At 59.3% G+C, this 20,770-nt stretch overlaps 1 protein-coding gene across 1 annotated transcript; it reads left to right on the forward strand.

Annotated features, from left to right (window-relative positions):
- KMT2B (lysine methyltransferase 2B) lies at nt 295-20,286 on the forward strand. The gene is given in 38 exon segments (XM_003127067.5): nt 295-657; nt 1,771-1,843; nt 2,077-4,106; nt 4,346-4,459; nt 4,550-4,700; nt 4,994-5,273; nt 5,440-5,495; nt 5,745-6,023; nt 6,295-6,389; nt 6,666-6,764; nt 6,901-7,014; nt 7,155-7,301; nt 7,402-7,497; nt 7,973-8,090; nt 8,602-8,715; nt 8,863-9,047; nt 9,122-9,211; nt 9,303-9,407; nt 9,536-9,609; nt 10,172-10,287; nt 10,372-10,463; nt 10,548-10,685; nt 11,411-11,569; nt 11,803-11,923; nt 12,000-12,078; nt 12,176-12,336; nt 13,388-13,576; nt 13,579-13,614; nt 13,698-14,991; nt 15,078-15,167; nt 15,245-15,354; nt 18,210-18,347; nt 18,438-18,512; nt 18,624-18,801; nt 19,069-19,176; nt 19,294-19,377; nt 19,496-19,625; nt 19,715-20,286. Coding segments are annotated over 38 exon segments (8,157 nt in total). The 3' UTR covers nt 19,991-20,286.

Here is a 20,770-nt window from a genome sequence, read left to right on the forward strand (position 1 = left end):
TACATTTCCCTGAGACCTCTGCGCCTCACCCTCTCCCGCCGCGACGCGGGGGTCTGTGCTCTTCAGGTGCGGTTTAAAAGTGACGGCCAGCCGGCCGGCCTCGGACTCCCGCTCCCGTGGTGCCCCGCGCGTGGCCGGCCCAGCCCCCGGCTCCTGCCGGCCGGGCGGCGGCGCTGGTTGTTGTCGTGAGCCGCGGCCGCCCCGCCCCTCCTCTGCTTTCCCCCCCGCCCCGACACGAGCCCTGCGCACGGGCCGCCCCTCCCCCGCCTCCCCGGCCCCTCTCACGGTGCCAAGATGGCGGCGGCGGCGGGCGGCGGCAGTTGCCCCGGGCCTGGCTCCGCGCGGGGCCGCTTCCCAGGCCGGCCGCGGGGCTCCGGCGGGGGCGGGGGCCGCGGCGGACGGGGCAGCGGGGCCGAGAGAGTGCGGGTAGCTCTGCGGCGCGGCGGCGGCGCGGCAGGGCCGGGCGGAGCCGAGCCCGGGGAGGACACGGCCCTGCTCCGTTTGCTGGGGCTCCGCCGGGGCCTGCGCCGGCTCCGCCGCCTGTGGGCTGGCCCGCGCGTTCAGCGGGGCCGGGGCCGGGGCCGAGGCCGCGGCTGGGGCCCGAGCCGGGGCTGCCTGCTGGAGGAGGAGAGCAGTGACGGGGAGTCCGACGATGAGGTGAGGCAGTCGGAGGCGTCCCCAGCGCCTGGCGGGCGGAGGCCGGGGGCTTCCAGGGGTCTGGGTGGTCCTGAGGGGTGGTGTGGGGAAGCGGGATCCTCAGGACTCTGAGGAGGGAAAGGGCCTTAGAAATAGGCATGGGAGGAGATCGGCTGCACGGAGCTGTCGATGGAAGGGGCCTCTGAAAGTGCATAGAGAAGCTCGGGCTGCAGCTTACACTTGGGCCCGAGGCGGGTCCTGCAGAAGTGCCCTGGGCTGCTCCTTCTTGGTAGTTGGCAAAGCTAGGGCAGGTGAGGTTTGGGCGAGGAGGCTGTAGGAACTGCATGCCCAACCAGTGGTGGTTGACAGCAGCAGCGTGGCTTTACTGGACCCAGGCTGGGGCTCTCTGGGCTCCTACCTGCCGGGTGCCCCGCCCAGCCTCAAAACCTCGGACACATCCCTGATTTCACTAGTGCCCCGATTCCTCTTCTGACCTAAAGTGGAGCGAAGGTAGAATGGTGAAGAGCTTTCTCTTGGGGGCACAGGTTGCAGAGAAATGGAGTGAAGACTGAGAGTGAGCACTCTAGCAGGTTTGAGTTTAATTCAGGGTTTATCACTAGCCTTTGAGAAAAGGCAGGAAGGTATGGGTTGTGTTACTTAGGACAGTTTGTGGCGTTCGGAGCATATAATATGAGAAACCACTTGTTACACACATGGACACCTCACTTGGGTGCCCCAGTTCCCATTTTCATTCAAAAAGAAACTGTAGCTTTAGAGGGTGAACAGAGGTCCCACTTTTTTCCCCAAGTTGGGGTATGAGGGAATCTGAGGGTTGTGCTTACTACCTGACCTGAGAAGACACTGTTCTATTCCCTTTGGGCCAGTGAACCACTGATGGCTCTGCTGGTGTGGTCTGGAACCCGGGATGAAGGCTCACAATATTCTCTACCTCCATCCTTAAGAAGAGATCGTGTTTTCTCTTCCCCTCACCTTTGAGCCTCGTTAGTTCTTTTGTAAATAGGGACACGTTAAGGGGGAAGCTGGGGATATTCCTCAATACCTGAGTTTCAGGTGAAACGAGGGCTTTGGCACTGACTGCTGTTTCTCCCCTCCACCCCTGGTCCCCTAAATCAGGAGTTTCAGGGTTTTCATTCAGATGAAGATGTGGCCCCCAGTTCCCTGCGCTCTGCGCTCCGATCCCAGCGAGGTGAGTGATGGGGAAACTCTACCTCTGTAGCTTTACAGGAATGTTACTCTTGCTCTTCATGTCAGCTCTTCCCTGCTCAACTAGAGTCTCCACCAATTACCAAGTGTGTTCTGTGTTCAAAGCCCAAGCTAGACTGGCTGTGGGGGAAACAGACTTAGTCCCTGCCCTCCTGGAGTCTTCCTCAGTCCTCAGGGCTAGCTTGACCCATCTCCCCACACCTATTCTCCTTTTAGGTCGAGCCCCCCGAGGTCGGGGCCGCAAGCATAAGACGACCCCCCTTCCGCCTCCTCGCCTAGCAGATGTGGCTCCTACTCCCACAAAGACTCCTGCTCGGAAACGGGGTGAGGAGGGCAGAGAACGGATGGTGCAGGCACTGACTGAACTTCTCCGGCGGGCCCAGGCCCCCCCAGCCCCCAGGAGCCGGGCATGTGAGTCCTCCACCCCCCGTCGGTCTCGGGGACGGCCCCCAGGACGGCCAGCAGGCCCCTGCAGGAAGAAGCAACAAGCAGTAGTGGTGGCAGAAGCAGCTGTGACAATCCCCAAACCTGAGCCCCCACCTCCTGTTGTTCCAGTAAAACACCAAACTGGCAGCTGGAAGTGCAAGGAGGGGCCCGGCCCAGGTCCTGGGACCCCCAAGCGTGGAGGACAGTCTGGGCGAGGAGGCCGTGGAGGCAGGGGCCGAGGCCGAGGTGGGCTCCCCCTCGTGATCAAGTTTGTTTCAAAGGCCAAAAAAGTGAAGATGGGACAATTGTCCTTGGAACTTGAATCAGGTCAGGGTCAAGATCAACATGAGGAAAGCTGCCAGGAGGCCCCCCAAGGAAGAGTTGGATCTGGACAGGGAGAGGGCCCCTGCTGGAGAAAGGAGCAGAAGCTGGAGGAGGAGGGAGAGGAGGACAAAGGAAAAGAGAAAGACAAGGAGCAGGAGAAGGAAGAAGGAGAGAAGGAAGAGAAGGAAGAGGGAACTGTAGCTGAGCAAGAGATGGTGCTATCGGAGGAAAAGGAAGAGGCAAAGCTGCCATCACCACCCCTGACTCCTCCAGCCCCTCCACCTCCTCCATCCCTCCCACCCCCCTCAACATCTCCTCCATCTCCACTTTGCCCTCCACCACCCCCAGTGTCTCCACCCCCACCATCCCCTCTGCCACCTCCTGCTCCGGAGGAGCGGGAAGAATCCCCTCCTCCCGTGGTCCCAGCTACATGCTCCAGGAAGAGGGGCCGGCCTCCCCTGACTCCCAGTCAGCGGGCAGAGCGGGAAGCTGCTCGGGCAGGGCCGGAGGGCACCTCTCCTCCCACTCCAGTCCCCAGCACCACCACAGGAGGCCCTCTGGAAGACACCCCCACTGTGGCCCCCAAAAGTACCACCTTTCTGAAGAACATCCGGCAGTTTATTATGCCTGTGGTGAGTGCCCGCTCCTCCCGTGTCATTAAGACACCCCGGCGATTCATGGATGAAGACCCTCCCAAACCCCCCAAGGTGGAGGTCTCACCTACTCTGCGGCCTCCTGTTGCCACCTCCCCACTCGCCCCCCAGGAACCAGCACCAGCCCCCTCTCCGCCACGTGCCCCAACTCCTCCGCCTACCCCAGTCCCACTCCCCGAGAAGAGACGGTCCATCCTGAGGGAACCCACGTTTCGCTGGACCTCGCTCACCCGGGAGCTGCCCCCTCCTCCCCCAGCTCCTCCACCGGCCCCACCCCCACTTCCTGCCCCTGTCACTCCATCTCGGAGGCCCCTGCTGCTTCGGGCCCCTCAGTTTACCCCAAGCGAAGCCCACCTGAAGATCTACGAATCGGTGCTTACTACTCCTCTTGGGGCCCCTGAAGCCCCTGAGCCAGAGCCTCCTCCTGCCGACGACTCTCCCGCTGAGCCTGAGCCACGGGCAGTGGGCCGCACGAACCACCTCAGCTTGCCTCGATTTGCCCCTGTGGTTGCTACTCCTCTTAAGGCCGAGGTACCCCCTCCTGGGGCTCTAGCTCCAAGCAGTGGGCAGCAGCCTCAGGCTCAGCTGCAGCAGCCCCTACAGGCCTTCCAAACCCAGCTGCTGCCCCAGGCACTACCCCCACAGCAGTCGCAACTGCAGCCACAGTTACAGCTACTGCCACCGCAGCAGCCACCACCACTGGAAAAGGCCCGGATTGCAGGCCTGGGTTCCTTACCACTGTCTGGTGTGGAGGAGAAAATGTTCAGCCTTCTCAAGCGAGCCAAGGTGCAGCTAATCAAGATTGACCAGCAGCAGCAGCAGAAGGTGGCATCTTTGATGCCGGTGAGCGTGGTGCTTTGGCCAGGCCCCTGCAGCCAGTCATCCAGCCTCAATTCTTTGTACCCTTCATCTCCTGACTCCCTAGACATTCTCCAGCATTGCAGGGAACCCTCAGAGCCAGTCCTTCGCCTGTCCCCCAGCTTGCTGGGTTCCTTCCGTGGCTCAGTCCCTCCCCAGTGCTTGTCCCCTGGCCCCATTTTTCCTCACTCTCCAGCCTCTGACCCTCTTTATTTCCCTGCCAGCCAAGCCCAGGAGGGCAGATGGAGGAGGTCGTGGGGACTCTGAAGCAGATCCCAGATAGAGGTTCTGTCAAGTCTGAAGATGAATCGATGGAAATTAAGAGAGAGAGACCGTCGGTATGGAGTGGGAAGAAGGCCCTCTGAAGAAGGCTGGTTGCAGGAGCACAGGGGGCAGCTCTCCACATGTATTCCTGGTTTCTCCCCCAGGGCCCCGAGTCCCCTGTGCAAGGCCCCCGTATCAAACATGTCTGCCGTCACGCTGCTGTGGCCCTGGGTCAGGCCCGGGCCATGGTGCCCGAAGATGTCCCCCGCCTCAGCGCTCTCCCTCTCCGGGATCGGCAGGACCTCGCCGCGGAGGGTAGGGGCGGGTGTGTTGTGGGGAGACTTGACAGCTGTGTCGAATTTGGGTGCAAACAAATGCACCAAGAGCCTGGGCAAAAGGGAGCCGAGTGGGGGGCTTGGGACTAGGTGGCAGGTCGGTTGGTCTGAGAGTGCTTGGTCTCAGGGCGGGTTTGGGAGCACCCGGAGCCTGAGCCCTGTGGGAAAGTGGGGGCCAGAGGGCCGGCTGAATGGGCTCTCGGGGAGGTCAGGGAGATGAGGTGGAACTCCTGGTGGCACTCTGGCTCCATCCCCGCCTCTCCACCGCAATAGATACGTCATCAGCGTCTGAGACTGAGAGTGTCCCGTCTCGGTCCCGGCGGGAAAAGGTGGAGTCGGCAGGGCCTGGGGGAGACTCGGAGCCTGCAGGGTCTGGCGGGACCCTGGCCCACGCCCCCCGGCGCTCACTGCCCTCCCATCATGGCAAGAAGATGCGGATGGCACGGTGTGGACACTGTCGGGGCTGCCTGCGTGTGCAGGACTGCGGGTCCTGTGTCAACTGCCTGGACAAGCCCAAGTTTGGGGGCCCCAACACCAAGAAGCAGTGCTGTGTGTGAGTAGCTGAGGTGCAGCCTCCATTCCCACCCATGGTTGTCAGTCACCCAGGCCTCCTGCCCCACCAGAGCAGAGCAGTGGGATTGGCATCCTTGTAGAGAGCCTTCTCTCTTCCCCCAGACCACCAGTCCCCTACCCTGGTGACGTGCTGCTCCCCTCCCCAGATACCGGAAATGCGACAAGATAGAGGCTCGGAAGATGGAACGGCTGGCCAAAAAAGGTAACGGGGTTTGAAGAGCATTTCTTTAGGCGTCTTACTGAGATTCGCGGTATGGACGAAACCGTGTTTTCATCGCTCTCCTTCCTTTGTCTTTGCAGTCTGCCACCTTCGTCTTCTTTTTCATTGTGTGCTTTTGTATCCCTCCTGCACTTGTTTTCTTTTGCCCTCCTTTTTTTCTGGCTTTTCTCCGTGCTGTTGTCCCATGTCCCTGGCTAAGCTCAGATCCTACTGAGTCCCCTGTTCCCACAGGCCGGACGATAGTGAAGACGCTGTTGCCCTGGGATTCCGATGAATCTCCTGAGGCCTCCCCTGGTCCTCCAGGCCCACGCCGGGGGGCGGGAGCTGGGGGGCCCCGGGAGGAGGTGGCGGCCCCCCCAGGGCCCGAGGAGCAGGACTCCCTCCTACTGCAGCGCAAGTCAGCCCGGCGCTGCGTCAAACAGCGACCCTCCTATGATATCTTCGAGGACTCGGATGACTCAGAGCCCGGGGGCCCCCCTGCTCCTCGGCGTCGGACCCCCCGAGAGAATGGTATGAATTGCCCTCTGCTTTCTTAGTCAGTCCCGTGTCATTTGTGTGGAAGGGTCAGGGCTCCCAGGCCCAAGGCTCTATCAGTTTCAGAAAGTAGCTGAGTGCAGAGAAGGGGGTGTTTGGGTGGGCAGGAAGAACGGGTGTGGGAGGTGTTCAGTGGCTTACTGAACAAGGCCCAGGTCAGAGAAGGTTCTGGGGATCCTGAAGCATTTCATTTCGGGGGAATGGGAGGAGGAGAGAGGGAACTTCACTGCTCTTGTGTCTTGCCTAGAGCTGCCAGTGCCAGAACCTGAGGAGCAGAGCCGGCCCCGCAAACCCACCCTGCAGCCTGTGTTGCAGCTCAAGGCCCGAAAGCGCCCAGACAAGGTCAGCATAGCCCCACGCCAAGAACCCTGAGCCCCGTGGAAGGCTCATGCCTTGAGCTTTCTGGCAAGTCAGGGTAACAGGCTCACCTGAGTGCCGTGTTATGGCCACACCAGAGGACAGGCCCTGAGGGGTGAAGCAGGCCTGTCCTTCTGGAAAGCAAAGTAGAATCTCGGCAAAAGAGAGGATTGGGCAGCCTCGGGGAGAGGGCAGGGCGGTCAGGGAGAAGTTGGTAAAGGGTGGGCTGACAGCCCTCTGGGCACCACCATCCCTCCCTAGGATACCTTGGCTCCTGGTACCTTTGCTTCTTTTCCCAATGGCTGGACGGGAAAACAAAAGTCCCCTGATGGTGTGCACCGGGTTCGTGTCGATTTTAAGGTACGGCCTTGGAGCGGGGTAGTGGTGGGGGCTGTAATTGGAGGAAACGTTGATTATCTGAGAAACCAGGGCTTTGAGGTTGGATCTGGCTTGTGTTCCTGGCTGCTTTCTGACCGGAAGTTGTCTCTTCTCTTAGGAGGATTGTGACTTGGAGAACGTGTGGCTGATGGGTGGCCTAAGTGTACTCACCTCCGTGCCAGGGGGGCCACCAATGGTGTGCTTGTTGTGTGCCAGCAAAGGCCTGCATGAGGTTGGACCCTTGTTTTTTTTTCACAGCCCCCCAAGTCTCCATTGGCCCTTACTGCCTGATTTCTTGAGCCCTCTCAAGAGGGTCACGTTCCCTGGCCTCCTGGTCTCATGGTGCCAATCGTTCATTCTCCCCGCCCCTAGCTGGTGTTCTGCCAAGTCTGCTGTGACCCTTTCCACCCGTTCTGCCTGGAGGAGGCTGAGCGGCCCCTGCCCCAACATCATGACACTTGGTGCTGCCGCCGCTGCAAGTTCTGCCACGTCTGTGGGCGCAAAGGCCGGGGATCTAAGGTTTGGGCACAGGGGCTGTGGCGGAGGGTGGAGGCATGGAGAAGAGGTATTCCTCTGCCAGTAGGTTCTGCCATTGCTGTTTTTCTCCCATATCCAACAGCACCTCCTGGAGTGTGAACGCTGCCGCCATGCTTACCACCCAGCCTGCCTGGGGCCCAGCTACCCAACCCGGGCCACACGCAAACGGCGCCACTGGGTGAGAGCTGAGGCCCACGCCCCTTGCTTTGGAGTTCCGATGAATGCCGCCACCACCCTCAGACCTGCTCTAGGCCAGGGCTCGCAGGCGGGGGGAGACGTTGGAGGTCCCTTTGAGAGTTTGATAAACATCGTGTGTTCTCTTCGAGAATTTCACGTAAACAAGATTTACATGCAGAGTTTATATCTAATGGTTTTAGGGGCTGTGGACTCCGTAGTCCTGGGCTAAGGGTCTGCTGGTCTAGCCTGATCTCCTTCCCGTCTCCCTCTGCCAGTCTCCCCCCTGAATCTCTCTCCTGCCCTGCTTCTTTTCCTCTCCCCTTCTCCTCTTCACCTCTCCTGCATACCTTTCTTCCTCTTAGCCATTCTCCCTCATCTGTCTCCTGCCTGCTGTCCACTGCTTTTTGCCCATCCCCCGCTCACACTGCTCCAGCCTGGTGTCTGGCTCTCCCGCTAACGTTGCCCTGCCTCCCCAGATCTGCTCAGCCTGTGTGCGCTGTAAGAGCTGTGGGGCAACTCCAGGCAAGAACTGGGACGTCGAGTGGTCGGGAGATTACAGCCTCTGCCCCAGGTGCACCCAGCTCTATGAGAAAGGTGGGGACCTGGCAGGGGACTGGGGCCCTGGGGGCCACTGGGGTGTGGGCAGGTTCCTAGACAGGCCGTGGGAAGAGATCCTCTTTTCTAGTGGCTTTCTACTGTCTTCGAGCTGTGCACCCTTCTTTCCACTCAGAGTGCTTTTCTACGGGAGCCCACATAGTACGTGAAAGAGAGGGACGCAGCCTCTCTGAGGACAGTGGGCGTGGGGGGCTAGGGCCCTGCCCTGTGCTCGTCCCTGAGATACCTCCTGGAGCCTCAAGTCTCCACTGAGCTCTTTGAAGACCTGGGCTTGCTTATTTACACAGGCAGCATGTTTAGCAAAGCTATTTTTGTTGAGAGGCATTGGGGCTGCAGAATTAGAAAAGTGGCCTTATTCTCAGCCAGCCGGAGATGAGGCATTACAGAAGCAAGCCTGCGCAGCAGCCGGGGATGGCTGGCCTCCAGACAGGGACTCGGGCAGCTAGAAGTCCAGCCCCTCTGACTTGCCTCTTCTTCCCTCTTGCTCCAGGAAACTACTGCCCAATCTGCACACGCTGCTATGAAGACAACGATTACGAGAGCAAGATGATGCAGTGCGCGCAGTGTGACCACTGGGTGCATGCCAAGTGCGAGGGGCTCTCGGGTAAGTGGGCGGAGAGGCTGGGCTGTGGCCTCTGTCCCGCAGGGATCCCAGTCCTACTCTCTGGCTCGGGCCCTCGGAGGACAGGGCTGCCGAGAGCCCTCACATCCTCCTAAAACATTTTTTCCTTTCCCGCCCTGCCTGTTCTAGATGAAGACTACGAGATCCTTTCAGGGCTGCCAGACTCGGTGCTGTACACCTGTGGACCGTGTGCTGGGGCCACACACCCCCGCTGGCGAGAGGCCCTGAGCGGGGCCCTGCAGGGGGGCCTGCGCCAGGTGCTCCAGGGCCTGCTGAGCTCCAAGGTGGCAGGCCCGCTGCTGCTGTGCACCCAGGTCTGGGGACCCAGACTGCAGGACGGGGTGGGGCCAGGCCCAGCTCAAGCCCTGCTGACTTCCCCTCTTTGCAGTGCGGGCAGGATGGAAAGCAGCTGCACCCAGGGCCCTGCGATCTTCACGCTGTGAGCCAGCGCTTCGAGGAAGGCCACTACAAGTCCGTGGTGAGTGGGACACTGAGAGGAACAGGTGGGTGCCAGGAGGAGGGGGCTGGGGTTGGGGGTCAGGCTCTGGTCCTGACAAACCCCCTTACAGCACAGCTTCATGGAGGACGTGGTGGGCATCCTGATGAGGCACTCAGAAGGGGGAGAGACTCCAGAGCGCCGGGCTGGAGGCCAGATGAAGGGGCTCCTACTAAAGGTGGGCTCTGGGGGGGGAGGTGCCTGGAGGGCAGCTTGAGTGAGGGTCCCTCACACCCTTCAGACCCCGCCCCTGTCAACTCTCCTGAGGAAGCCAGTTCTTATCGTGACTGTTAACCCTCTCCCCAGCTGCTAGAGTCTGCGTTCGGCTGGTTCGACGCCCACGACCCCAAGTACTGGCGACGGAGTACCCGGTTGCCCAAGTGAGCTCAGCTGGATGGTGGGAGGGGATCCCAGGATCCAGGGCAAAGGCAAGGCCCCTGGCAATCCAGGGTTGAGGTGGACTGAGAGTAGGCGAGGAGCAGGGTTAGGGTCTGGAAGGTAGTCGAACCAAGATGAAGGTTCCCAGTGGCTCTAGATGAGCAGATGGTGTGAGTACCTCTTGCTTTGTGTCTACTTCATGCAAGGCAGCGCGGGGGACAGCAGTGAGTGAGCTGATGACTCACACAGGGCGCTGATGGAGAAGTTCAGGGATTGTGGGAGCCCAGAGGAGGTGCCTGCCTAGGAGCCTAGGGCCTAGGCCTTCCCAGAAGAGACGCCGTCCAAGTCGAGATGTGGGGGAAGAGTGTTCCAGGCATGAGAAACAGTATTTCATGTGCCAGAGGTGGTATTCGTTAGAGGGCCTGGCTTCTGCAGGAGACTGAGAGGAATTCCACGAGCAGAGGACAGAGGGTGCCAGGGCATATTTAGGCTGCTGTTATGGGTGGGCCCCAGTCTAGCCACCCCTGTTTAGATGTGTCAGAGGCTGACCCTGCCTGTCCACAGCGGAGTCCTTCCCAATGCTGTGTTGCCCCCCTCCTTGGACCATGTCTACGCTCAGTGGAGGCAGCAGGAACCAGAGACCCCAGAATCAGGGCAGCCTCCAGGGGACCCTTCAACAGGTACTGGGAAATCGGGGCTGGAGGCCAGATCACCTGAGTTAGTGGGCCAAGCTCCAGGTCTGCATTCTTGGACCTTCCTTCCAGCCTTCCAGGGCAAGGATTCAGCTGCATTCTCCCACCTGGAAGACCCCCGTCAGTGTGCGCTCTGCCTCAAATATGGGGATGCGGACTCGAAGGTGAGGGCTACCTTGTGAAGCCCCAGCTTGCGTGGGGTCTGCTCTCTGCGTCCTTCCCTCACGCCAGTCCTCCTCTGCCCCCAGGAGGCGGGGCGGCTCCTGTACATTGGGCAGAATGAGTGGACACACGTCAACTGTGCCATTTGGTCAGCCGAAGTATTTGAAGAAAACGATGGCTCCCTCAAGAACGTGCATGCCGCTGTGGCTCGAGGGAGGCAGATGGTGAGGGCATGGGCCTGGAGAGGCGGGCAGCCCTCGGGGGCCCAGTAGGGCCCTCCTGCAGTGGAGACAGCGCTGGTTTCACAGTCTCTATCGCAGCTGGTCCTTTCACTGCTGGTCCTAGGTGTCTTTTTTGGTTGTCCCAGGACTCTGGTGTTGCTGTGACAGTGACTCTTCCGTTCTGTGCCTTGCCTTCTGGTCATAACATGGGCCCGAAGCCTAGGAGAGCAAAATTCACAACCTCCCTTTGATTTAACCTGTGCTGGGTGCTTTCCGTACAGTCTGGCATTTACCTCTTACTACGTCCCTGTGAGGTGAGGTGTTGCCTGGGTTAGAATCTCTCTCATGGTGTGAGGCCTGACTGTAGAGAATCTCCAGTGCAGGAAGTAGGAGAGGTGCACCCACTGCAGGGGGCTGATGCGAGGATTAACGAAACAATACAGGTTCCGCGTTAGAACAACGGTATGAGGAAGATGGGCAGCACCACTCAGCCTCCGCCCTGGTTATTTTCTTCCAACTGCAGCCGTTCAAGAAAGTCAGGAATAGTTGCGGGGTGCGCCTGGCCCTGGGTGCAGCTAGGGGAGAGGCTCTGTGGGCTGTGCGCCTTTGCTCTGTGAGCGGCTGGGCTAGACAGGGGCCCAGGCAGAGTCTTAGGGACAATAGCGCCGAGTGTCAGGCCCTGGCCCTGGTCACCGGCCTGCCCCCTTAGCAGTCCCCTCCACCCACAGCGCTGTGAGCTCTGCCTGAAGCCGGGAGCCACGGTGGGCTGCTGTCTCTCCTCCTGCCTCAGCAACTTCCACTTCATGTGTGCCCGGGCCAGCTACTGCATCTTCCAGGATGACAAGAAAGTTTTCTGCCAGAAACACACAGACCTGCTGGATGGCAAGGTGGGCCCGCACCTGAGGGGAGACGGCTCTTCACCTATCTCGTCCTCTTCCACTCGGGGACCCCCCGCAGCCCCTCGGCCTGACCCCCACTGCCTTTCAGTGTCTCCTTGTTCCCTCAGCCCCTGGCCCTGTAGCCAAGCCCCTAGCTGTCCAGGCTCTGCCTCCAGAGCCTTCCCTTGCATCCCCCTCCCCGCCCCCCAGTCCAGCAATCCCATTGGCCACCTACCTCCCAGGAGATCGTGACCCCTGATGGTTTTGATGTTCTCCGCCGAGTCTATGTGGACTTTGAGGGCATCAACTTCAAGCGAAAGTTCTTGACGGGGCTTGAACCCGATGCCATCAACGTGCTCATTGGTAAGCAGCTCACTCTCTACCTCGGTCCGCCGGACCCTGCCTGGGCCCGCCGCCCTGACCTCTCCTCTGTGCGTAGGCTCCATCCGAATCGACTCCTTGGGCACTTTGTCTGACCTCTCAGACTGCGAGGGACGGCTCTTCCCCATTGGCTACCAGTGAGCAGCCCGGGGCATTGATGGGGTCGGGGGACCCTCAGGACCGGATCTTTTCCAAGTTGTCCTGACCCTCTTGTCCCACACGCCCTCCTCTCAGGTGCTCTCGCCTGTACTGGAGCACGGTAGATGCTCGGCGGCGCTGCTGGTATCGGTGCCGAATTCTGGAGTATCGGCCGTGGGGGCCCAGGGAGGAGCCAGTTCACCTGGAGGCAGCGGAGGAGAACCAGACCATTGTGCACAGCCCCGCCCCTTCCTCAGGTACCGCCCGGGAACTCCCTCGATTTCTTCCCCGAGTGCTGTCCTCCGCAGACAGTTACCCACTGCCCCTTATTCTCCTGTGCCCTGAGGAGTCTCCAGGATGCTCGCCATTCTTGTCTCTGTTGTAATGGCAATAACGTAAATAGCTCAGTGGCTAAGCCAAGTGTGCTGGGAGTGTACTCGGCATTTGACAGGAAGTGAGGGGACAGCCCTGTGTTGCCTGCTCACAGCGGGTGGCAACTCCTGGACAACTGTAAGGAGTGTTTGTAGCCACCTGATTTGGGGCTGCATGCTCATGGAATGCTCCCCTCGGCCCTTTGAGGATGTACAGGCTCTGCTGTACGACTCAGGAAGGGAGTCGCCCTCCACGGTGTCATAGCGGTAGAGCCAGGGTTCTGACCTAGATCTACTCAGTTCCCAAACCGGACCCCTCACATCCATGCTTGCAGTGAGGGCTGGATGGACGGGCTTGGAGGTCGGTAAAGGGAGAGTCCTGTGGGCTGAATAGGAGAACGAAGAGATTTGGATTGTGTTTGCAGGTAAAATGTTTGTCTTGGATTGGAGCATGACATGGAATAGAGAGGGGAAGAGGGTACAGCCATGTCGACTGGAAACGAGGGAGTGTTGGGAGGATGTGGCAGAGGTCAGCTTGCTCAGATTGGGTGGAGCCAGGTAATGGGGAGCCGTGAGTGCCAGGATGGGGTGGATGCCTTTGATGTGGCAGGGATGTGCAGAGCAGGTAAGAAAGTGGTAGGACTGGCCGTGCTGGAGAGAGGGCAGGGCCCCACGTGGGGCCTGAATCAGCTGTAGGCAGCCAGAAAGTGGGGAGATGGCAAAGGATGGGTGAGGTAGGGTCGCCAAGGATCTCTGACCTCAGGTGTGTGTGGAGCTTTTGCAAAAACCACGGAGGGGTTTGGGACCCATGCGTCTTGTGCCCAGGTCAGGGGCCGGGCAGAGAAGGCACGGTTGGCTCGAAAGAATGGAGGGTGCGAGAGGAGAAGCTTTCACAGAGAGCCCCTGCCACCCACATGCCATTTTCTTGCCTCTTTAGACCCCCCAGATCATGTGGACCCCCCACCAGATACAGAGGCCCTTATCCCTAGAGCTCCTGAGCACCATTCACCTGTTCAGAACCTGGACCCCCCACTTCGGCCGGATCCAAGCAGCGCCCCTCCTCCAGCCCCCCGCTCCTTCTCGGGGGCTCGAATCAAAGTGCCCAACTACTCACCATCCCGGAGGCCCTTGGGGGTGTCTCCTTTGGACCCCTGCCCTCCCCTGGTGTGTACCTGGGAGCGTCCGGGCGAGGGGCGGGGCGGGGCGAGGCAGGAGCTCTTGGCTGACACTGACCCTTCCCCCTACAGGAAGTCCTTCTTCTCTGACCCACCACATCCCTACGGTGGGAGACCCGGACTTCCCAGCTCCCCCCAGACGCTCCCGTCGTCCTAGCCCCCTGGCTCCCAGGCTGCCCCCAACACGGCGGGCCTCTTCCCCTCTCAGAACCTCTCCTCAGCTCAGGGTGCCCCCTCCTACCTCAGTCGTTAGAGCCCTCACACCTACCTCAGGGGAGCTGGCTCCCCCTGCCCGGGCCCCATCTCCACCACCCCCTGAAGACCTGGGCCCAGACTTTGAGGACATGGAGGTGGTGTCAGGACTGAGTGCTGCTGACCTGGACTTTGCGGCCAGCCTGCTGGGGACTGAGCCCTTCCAGGAAGAGATTGTGGCTGCAGGGGCAGTGGGGAGCAGCCACGGGGGCCCCGGGGACAGCTCAGAGGAGGAGGCCAGCCCCACGCCCCGCTACGTCCACTTCCCAGTGACTGTGGTGTCTAGCCCTGCCCTGGTCCCTGGAGCCCTCCCTGGAACCCCCCGCATTGAGCAGCTGGACGGAGTGGATGACGGCACAGACAGCGAGGCCGAGGCAGTCCAGCAGCCTCGGGGCCAGGGGACTCCACCTTCAGGGCCAGGGGCAGGCCGGGCTGGGGTCATCGGGGCCGTAGGGGACAGGGCCCGGCCTCCCGAGGACTTGCCATCAGAAATTGTGGATTTTGTGTTGAAGAACCTAGGAGGGCCTGGGGAGGGAGGCGCTGGGCCCAGAGAGGAGCCACTCCCCCCAGCTCCTCCCCTGGCCAATGGCAGCCAGCCCACTCAGGGCCTCCCCCCTAGCCCGGCGGACCCCACTCGGACGTTTGCCTGGCTCCCTGGGGCCCCAGGGGTCCGGGTATTGAGCCTGGGCCCTGCCCCTGAGCCCCCCAAGCCCGCCGCATCCAAGATCATCCTTGTCAACAAGCTGGGGCAAGTGTTTGTGAAGATGGCGGGAGAGGGTGACCCTGTCTCAGCCCCGGTGAAGCAACCACCTCTGCCCCCTCCCATCCCCCCCACAGCCCCCACTTCCTGGACTCTGCCCCCAGGACCCCTGCTGGGTGTGTTGCCAGTGGTTGGGGTGGTCCGCCCCGCCCCACCCCCACCCCCTCCTCCATTGACGCTGGTGCTGAGTGGTGGGCCCCCCAGCCCGCCCCGCCAGGCCATCCGCGTCAAAAGGGTATCCACCTTCTCTGGCCGTTCCCCACCAGCACCTCCCCCAAGCAAGACTCCCCGGCTGGAGGAAGATGGAGAGTCCTTGGAGGACCCCCCCCAGGGTCCAGGGCTTTGTGGCAGCGGGTGAGTGAGTGTGCCCAGGCTGCAGAGCACGGGAGAGGTGGGCAGGAGGAGGCAGCTCAGCTTTCTCACAGTCCCCCCACCACCAGGTTTAGCCGAGTGAGGATGAAAACGCCCACTGTGCGTGGAGTTCTTGACCTGGATGATCCTGGGGAAGCCACTGGGGGGGAAAGCCCGAGGTGAGTGGCCAGCCTTCTTTTCCTGGAGCCTCGGGGTCCTCTGTCCCTTCCTCCTTCTGACAGGTCTCTTCTCACAGGCCCCTCCAGGACCGGTCCCCTCTGCTGCCACTTCCAGAAGGTGGTCCTCCCCAGGCCCCTGATTGTCCCCCTGACCTGCTGCTTGAGTCCCAGTGGCACCACTACTCAGGTAGGGACTGGCCTTTCCCTCTCACCCTCTCCTTCCCTGTGCTTGCCTCCGCCGAGTAACTGACAGATACAGGATTGATCCACTTTAGAGAACACACCCACTGCATGTTGCACACTGCACACCGACCTGGGTACGAGCCTGAGGCTGGGTCCTTGAGGTACAGACACACTCTTGGGGGCCTATGGCACAAAGAGACCTGGAGATGAAGTTTCAGCTTGCTGTGAGAGGTCCTCTGAAAGTGCCTGTCCAGCGCGCCCAGGAGCCCAGGGAAGGGCTTCAGAGCATGGTGTGCCCGACTCAGAGGGTTGGCTGCCTGGTAAAATCAGTGAAGTTCTGGGGGTCATCCAGAGAACAGAGCCCATCTAGGGCCCAGAGAAGGGGCAAGAAGAGTCCGGAGCTAGAGGAGAGTGGTGTCCCAGAGGCTCGGGGATGGCAGTGGTCAGCAGTCCCAGCTGTCAGGACACCAGGCACGTGGGTGGGGTCCAGGGTCGGGGTACTGCCTGGGCAGGTGACATACGTCAGGTCAGAGTCCAGAACTGAAGGCAGTGGCTGATGAGGAAGCCAGAACCATACCCAGGTGCCTTGCCAAAAAGCTCAGCTAACCATTTTGAGGGGTTTGGTGTGAGGGCTGAAACTGCAGAGGCAAGGACGAGGGTTAAGGGGACTTGTGGATGGCAAAGGAGCTGGGAGGGGTGGTGGCAGCCAGGTGTGACTAGGAGACCCCTGAGCTGGAGGGAAGGAGGTGAAGAGGGTCTACTGCCATACCTCGTTTTATTGCGCTTCTCTTTATCACATTTTCTACAAATTGAAGGTTCACGGCACCCCTGTATCGATCAAGTCTGTTGGTGATATTTTTCCAACAGTATTTGCTCTCTTTGTTTCTGCGTGACACACTTTAGTAATTTTTGTAATATTTCAACCTTTTTACGGTGGTCTGTGATGAGTGATCTTTGGTGTTGCTATTGGAGAAAGAATACAATTCACTGAAGGCTCACGTGGTCCGTGTTTTTTAGCAGTAAAGTGTTTTTTTAAATTAAGGTGTGTACATTTTTTCTAGATCTAATCCGTTGCGCACTTTAGAGACTGTAGTATGGTGTGGACATAACTTGTGTGTGCACCGGGAAACCGAAAGATTTGTGTGACTTGCTTTTTGCGATGCTCGCTTTGTTGTGGTGGTCTGGAACTGGACCCACAGTATCTCGGATTTATGCCTGTGCTCGCAGAGATGGGAGACATCGGTATTCAGGATCGGGACACTAGGAGCAGTTTTGGCCGATGGACACAGTGAAGCTGGAAGGGCAGTGCTCTGCTGGTCATGGAGGGCTTGGGAGAGGGAGCAGGTTACAGCCAAGGAAGCCGGTGATTGAGCAACTTGGAATATCTTGTGGCCCCAGTCCTGTCCAGATGTGTGGATTCTTCTCATTATGTAGTACTCAGCTGCCGAGCATGAGAGCGGAATGTAGTAAACCGAGGCTGTTTAACTGAAAGGCTTCTTAACAGTTGGAGTCAGACAGAAATAGCATGGTATGGCAGTGACCATGACAGACAGGTCCCCTGCCCTTTGGGACCAAACCACATGTTGCCAGAGGAAACACATGTAATTAGCAAGTGCACTCTAGCTTAGGATGAGCACCGAGGAGGAAGACAGGGAGGGCATGCCCGGTGAGGCCTCTGGTCTCTGTCCTGCTGTGTTCATGGAAGTGAGGGTGCGGAAAGGTGGCGGACCCTGGAGTGCTGTGAAGCCTGGAGATGATGGGGGTCACACAGCAAGAGTTTAGTTTAGTTTTGGTTCGGCCAGGAGGGAACATGGGCTGACTGGCCCAGAGAAGCAATGTGGGGAGAAAGTATGGCCCCGTGAGTCCTGCCTCTCCTAAAGTGTGCGCCACTCAAACGTCAGCCCCACCCCACTCAACCCAGGGACAGCGGTCAGGCCTCCATCATCCTGCTTGGGCCAGCAGCAGCAGCAGCATTTGGTGTGCTGACCCCTCCCTCCTTGAAGCACTTCCTTTCGTGGCTTCCAGAACCCCACCCCTCTCCTCACCTCTGGTTTTGCCTCCTCATTGCCCCAACCTGTCACTTCGGTGTGTCCCAGGGCCCTGGCCTTGACTTTTCTTTCCCCCAGTCACTCCCAGGTGCTCTTATCTAGCTTCCTGGCTCTAAGTCCCATCTCTGATTCCAATAGCCCCCAAGTTGCTGGCCAGGCTTCTGTATCCTGCTGCACCATCTCCAACAGCTAGTTGAAAGGGAAGGTTTTCTAAGAGGGATCTCAGACTCGACATGTCCCAGACTGAGTTCTCAGCCTTCACCGTTTCAGTCTGGCAGTATTATCTTTCCAGTTGTTTCGGCCCCACTCCTCCGAGTTGTCCTGGACCCCTTCTCTTTCCCTAACAGCCACATCACCTCTCAGCTACTCCTGTCTGTTCTGGCTCTAAAATTTTTAGCCCCTGAGAAATCCCTCATGGTGCACATGTATTTGATTTTGTGAGTATGGGCCTTTCTGATGCTATATTGGTAATCTTTACCGAGGTGTGCTGCACATAAAAAAATACACTTGCAAAATATAATAGTTCTCCAGTGTTTGAAATTTTGTGAGATAACAGAAGAAGAATGAGGGGTAGATAAGGGCATTTATGGCAGACTGCATTTGAGTGAGCCGTAACCGTGTCCTGCAAAAGGGGCCTACAGGCCCTTTAGAAAAAATAGTGTCCATTTTGTGGGGTTCACTGGGCAGATATTGCAGCAAGAAGGACATCAGACCCTGTTTCTGTGCTTCCACCCGGGAGGAGACCAAGGGGCTTTTGAGTCCAGGATGGGTGATCTTCACCACCTCTGTCTGATCTGCTTCTTGGAACCAGGTGAGGCTTCAAGCTCTGAGGAGGAGCCTCCATCCCCAGAGGACAAAGAGAACCAGGCCCCTAAACGGGCTGGCCCGCATCTGCGTTTCGAGATCAGCAGTGAGGATGGGTTCATCGTGGAGGCAGAGAGCCTAGAGGGTGAGTTGGTGGAGGGGGGTTGTGTGGCCAGGGAGGGAAGAAGTCCCATAGAACCCCATCCTGACTGCTCTGGCCCTGCCCTCTCCCCAGGGGCGTGGAGAACTCTGATTGAGAAGGTGCAAGAGGCCCGTGGGCATGCCCGGCTCAGACATCTCTCCTTTAGTGGTAACTGAGGGGGTGTCCACGGGAAGTGGTACCTGGGGGCTGAGATGAATGCCCGATGGTGACATGGGCCTCCGGCATGACTTAGGGGTCCTCATTTTTGACTCTCCCCAGGAATGAGTGGGGCAAGGCTCCTGGGCATCCACCATGATGCTGTCATCTTCCTGGCAGAGCAGCTGCCTGGAGCCCAGCGCTGCCAGCACTATAAGTTCCGCTACCACCAGCAGGGAGAGGGCCAAGAGGAACCACCCCTGAATCCCCATGGTGCAGCCCGCGCTGAGGTCTATCTCCGGTGAGAGGTCTGGGGTGTGGTGCCTGGCTCAGGGTGGGAATTAAAGGAAACGGAGGTCTAGGGAGAAGACACTCGACTGCTCCAGAAATTATTTCTAGAGTTCACGTTACAAGAATGAATCCCATCTGTTCCCCTTTTGCTGTGTCTTCAGTAGAAGCAGTATTCTTCTTACGCCACCAGCGGCAGGCCCAGGCCAAAGAATGGAGGGGGAGCATCTTCTTAAAAGAATGGCTCTGACCCTCCCTCCTTTCCTTCCTTCCCCTGCAGGAAGTGCACCTTTGACATGTTCAACTTCCTGGCCTCCCAACACCGGGTGCTCCCTGAGGGAGCCGCCTGTGATGAGGAAGAGGATGAGGTGCAGCTCAGGTCAACCAGGTATGGAGGCCAGGCCGGGGTGCTGGGGGTGGTCTGGAAGGGCCCTAAGGAGGGTGACCAGGGCAAGAGAGGTCATTCCTGGGCACCAGCCTGTGCGACCCTGCTATCCCCCACCAGACGCGCCACCAGTCTGGAGCTGCCCATGGCCATGCGCTTTCGCCACCTCAAGAAGACATCCAAAGAGGCTGTAGGTGTCTACAGGTGAGTGGGGTTGGGGGGAGGATGCCCCTTGGGTGGATGGACAGGTGCCCTGTCGTGGGGCCGCCTTGGTTCTGTCCCCCTGCCCCCTGAGCTCCCCCTTGCCCATCCTGCCCTGCAGATCTGCCATCCATGGGCGGGGCCTGTTCTGTAAACGCAACATCGATGCCGGCGAGATGGTCATTGAGTACTCTGGTATTGTCATTCGCTCTGTGCTGACTGACAAGCGGGAGAAGTTCTATGACGGGAAGGTAGGCTCTGCCAGGCCATGAGAATGAAGTGGGTGCAAAGGGGCCGTCCGTGGGAGCAGAGTCCCTAACTCCCCACCCTCTCCCTGTAGGGCATTGGGTGCTACATGTTCCGCATGGATGACTTTGACGTGGTGGATGCCACCATGCATGGCAATGCTGCCCGCTTCATCAACCACTCGTGTGAGCCCAACTGCTTCTCTCGAGTCATCCACGTGGAGGGCCAGAAGCACATCGTCATCTTTGCCCTGCGCCGCATCCTGCGTGGGGAGGAGCTCACCTATGACTACAAGTTCCCCATTGAGGATGCCAGCAACAAGCTGCCCTGCAACTGTGGCGCCAAGCGCTGCCGTCGGTTCCTTAACTGAAGCCTTGGCTGCCTGCCGCGCCCCCCCGCTGCCATCTTGCCCCTAGCCTGGGGGCTCTCTCGTCCCTCCCAAAGCATCTCACCCCCACCCTCATGTTCAGGGTGGTTGTGGGCATGCAGGTGGCAAGGGCCCTGCCTCCAGCCCACCCAGCAATCGCCCCCTTCTTGCCCTGGGGGCCCAGGATGTAGATATTGTACAAAGGTTTCTAAATCCCTTCTTTTCTATGCACTTTTTTTATTTAAGAGGGTGGGATCCCAGGTGGGAACCCCCCACAATAAAGTCTGTCAATGTTTGGAGAGGTGGTCTTTCCGTTCGTATGGTGCTGGGGACAGGTAAGGAGCTCCTGTTTCTCTGTGCCCCACACTCATCCTGAGCCAGGCATACCCGTCAGCCTCGACAGGTAGGTGAGTGGCCGTGGTTCAGAATTAGAAGTAAATGGTGGGAGTTCCCGTCGTGGCGCAGTGGTTAACGAATCCGACTAGGAACCATGAGGTTGCGGGCTCGGTCCCTGCCCTTGCTCAGTGGGTTAACGATCTGGCGTTGCCGTGAGCTGTGGTGTAGGTTGCAGACGCGGCTCAGATCCCGAGTTGCTGTGGCTCTGGCGTAGGCCGGTGGCTACAGCTCTGATTCAACCCCTAGCCTGGGAACCTCCATATGCCACGGAAGCGGCCCAAGAGATAGCAACAACAACAACAACAACAAAAAGACAAAAGACAAAAAAAAAAAAAAAAAAAAAAGAAGTAAATGGTGGCATCTCTTAAGGCTCCGAGTGTAAATGTA

Source organism: Sus scrofa, chromosome 6 (assembly GCF_000003025.6).
Source record: "Sus scrofa isolate TJ Tabasco breed Duroc chromosome 6, Sscrofa11.1, whole genome shotgun sequence".
Taxonomy (NCBI): Eukaryota; Metazoa; Chordata; class Mammalia; order Artiodactyla; family Suidae; genus Sus; species Sus scrofa.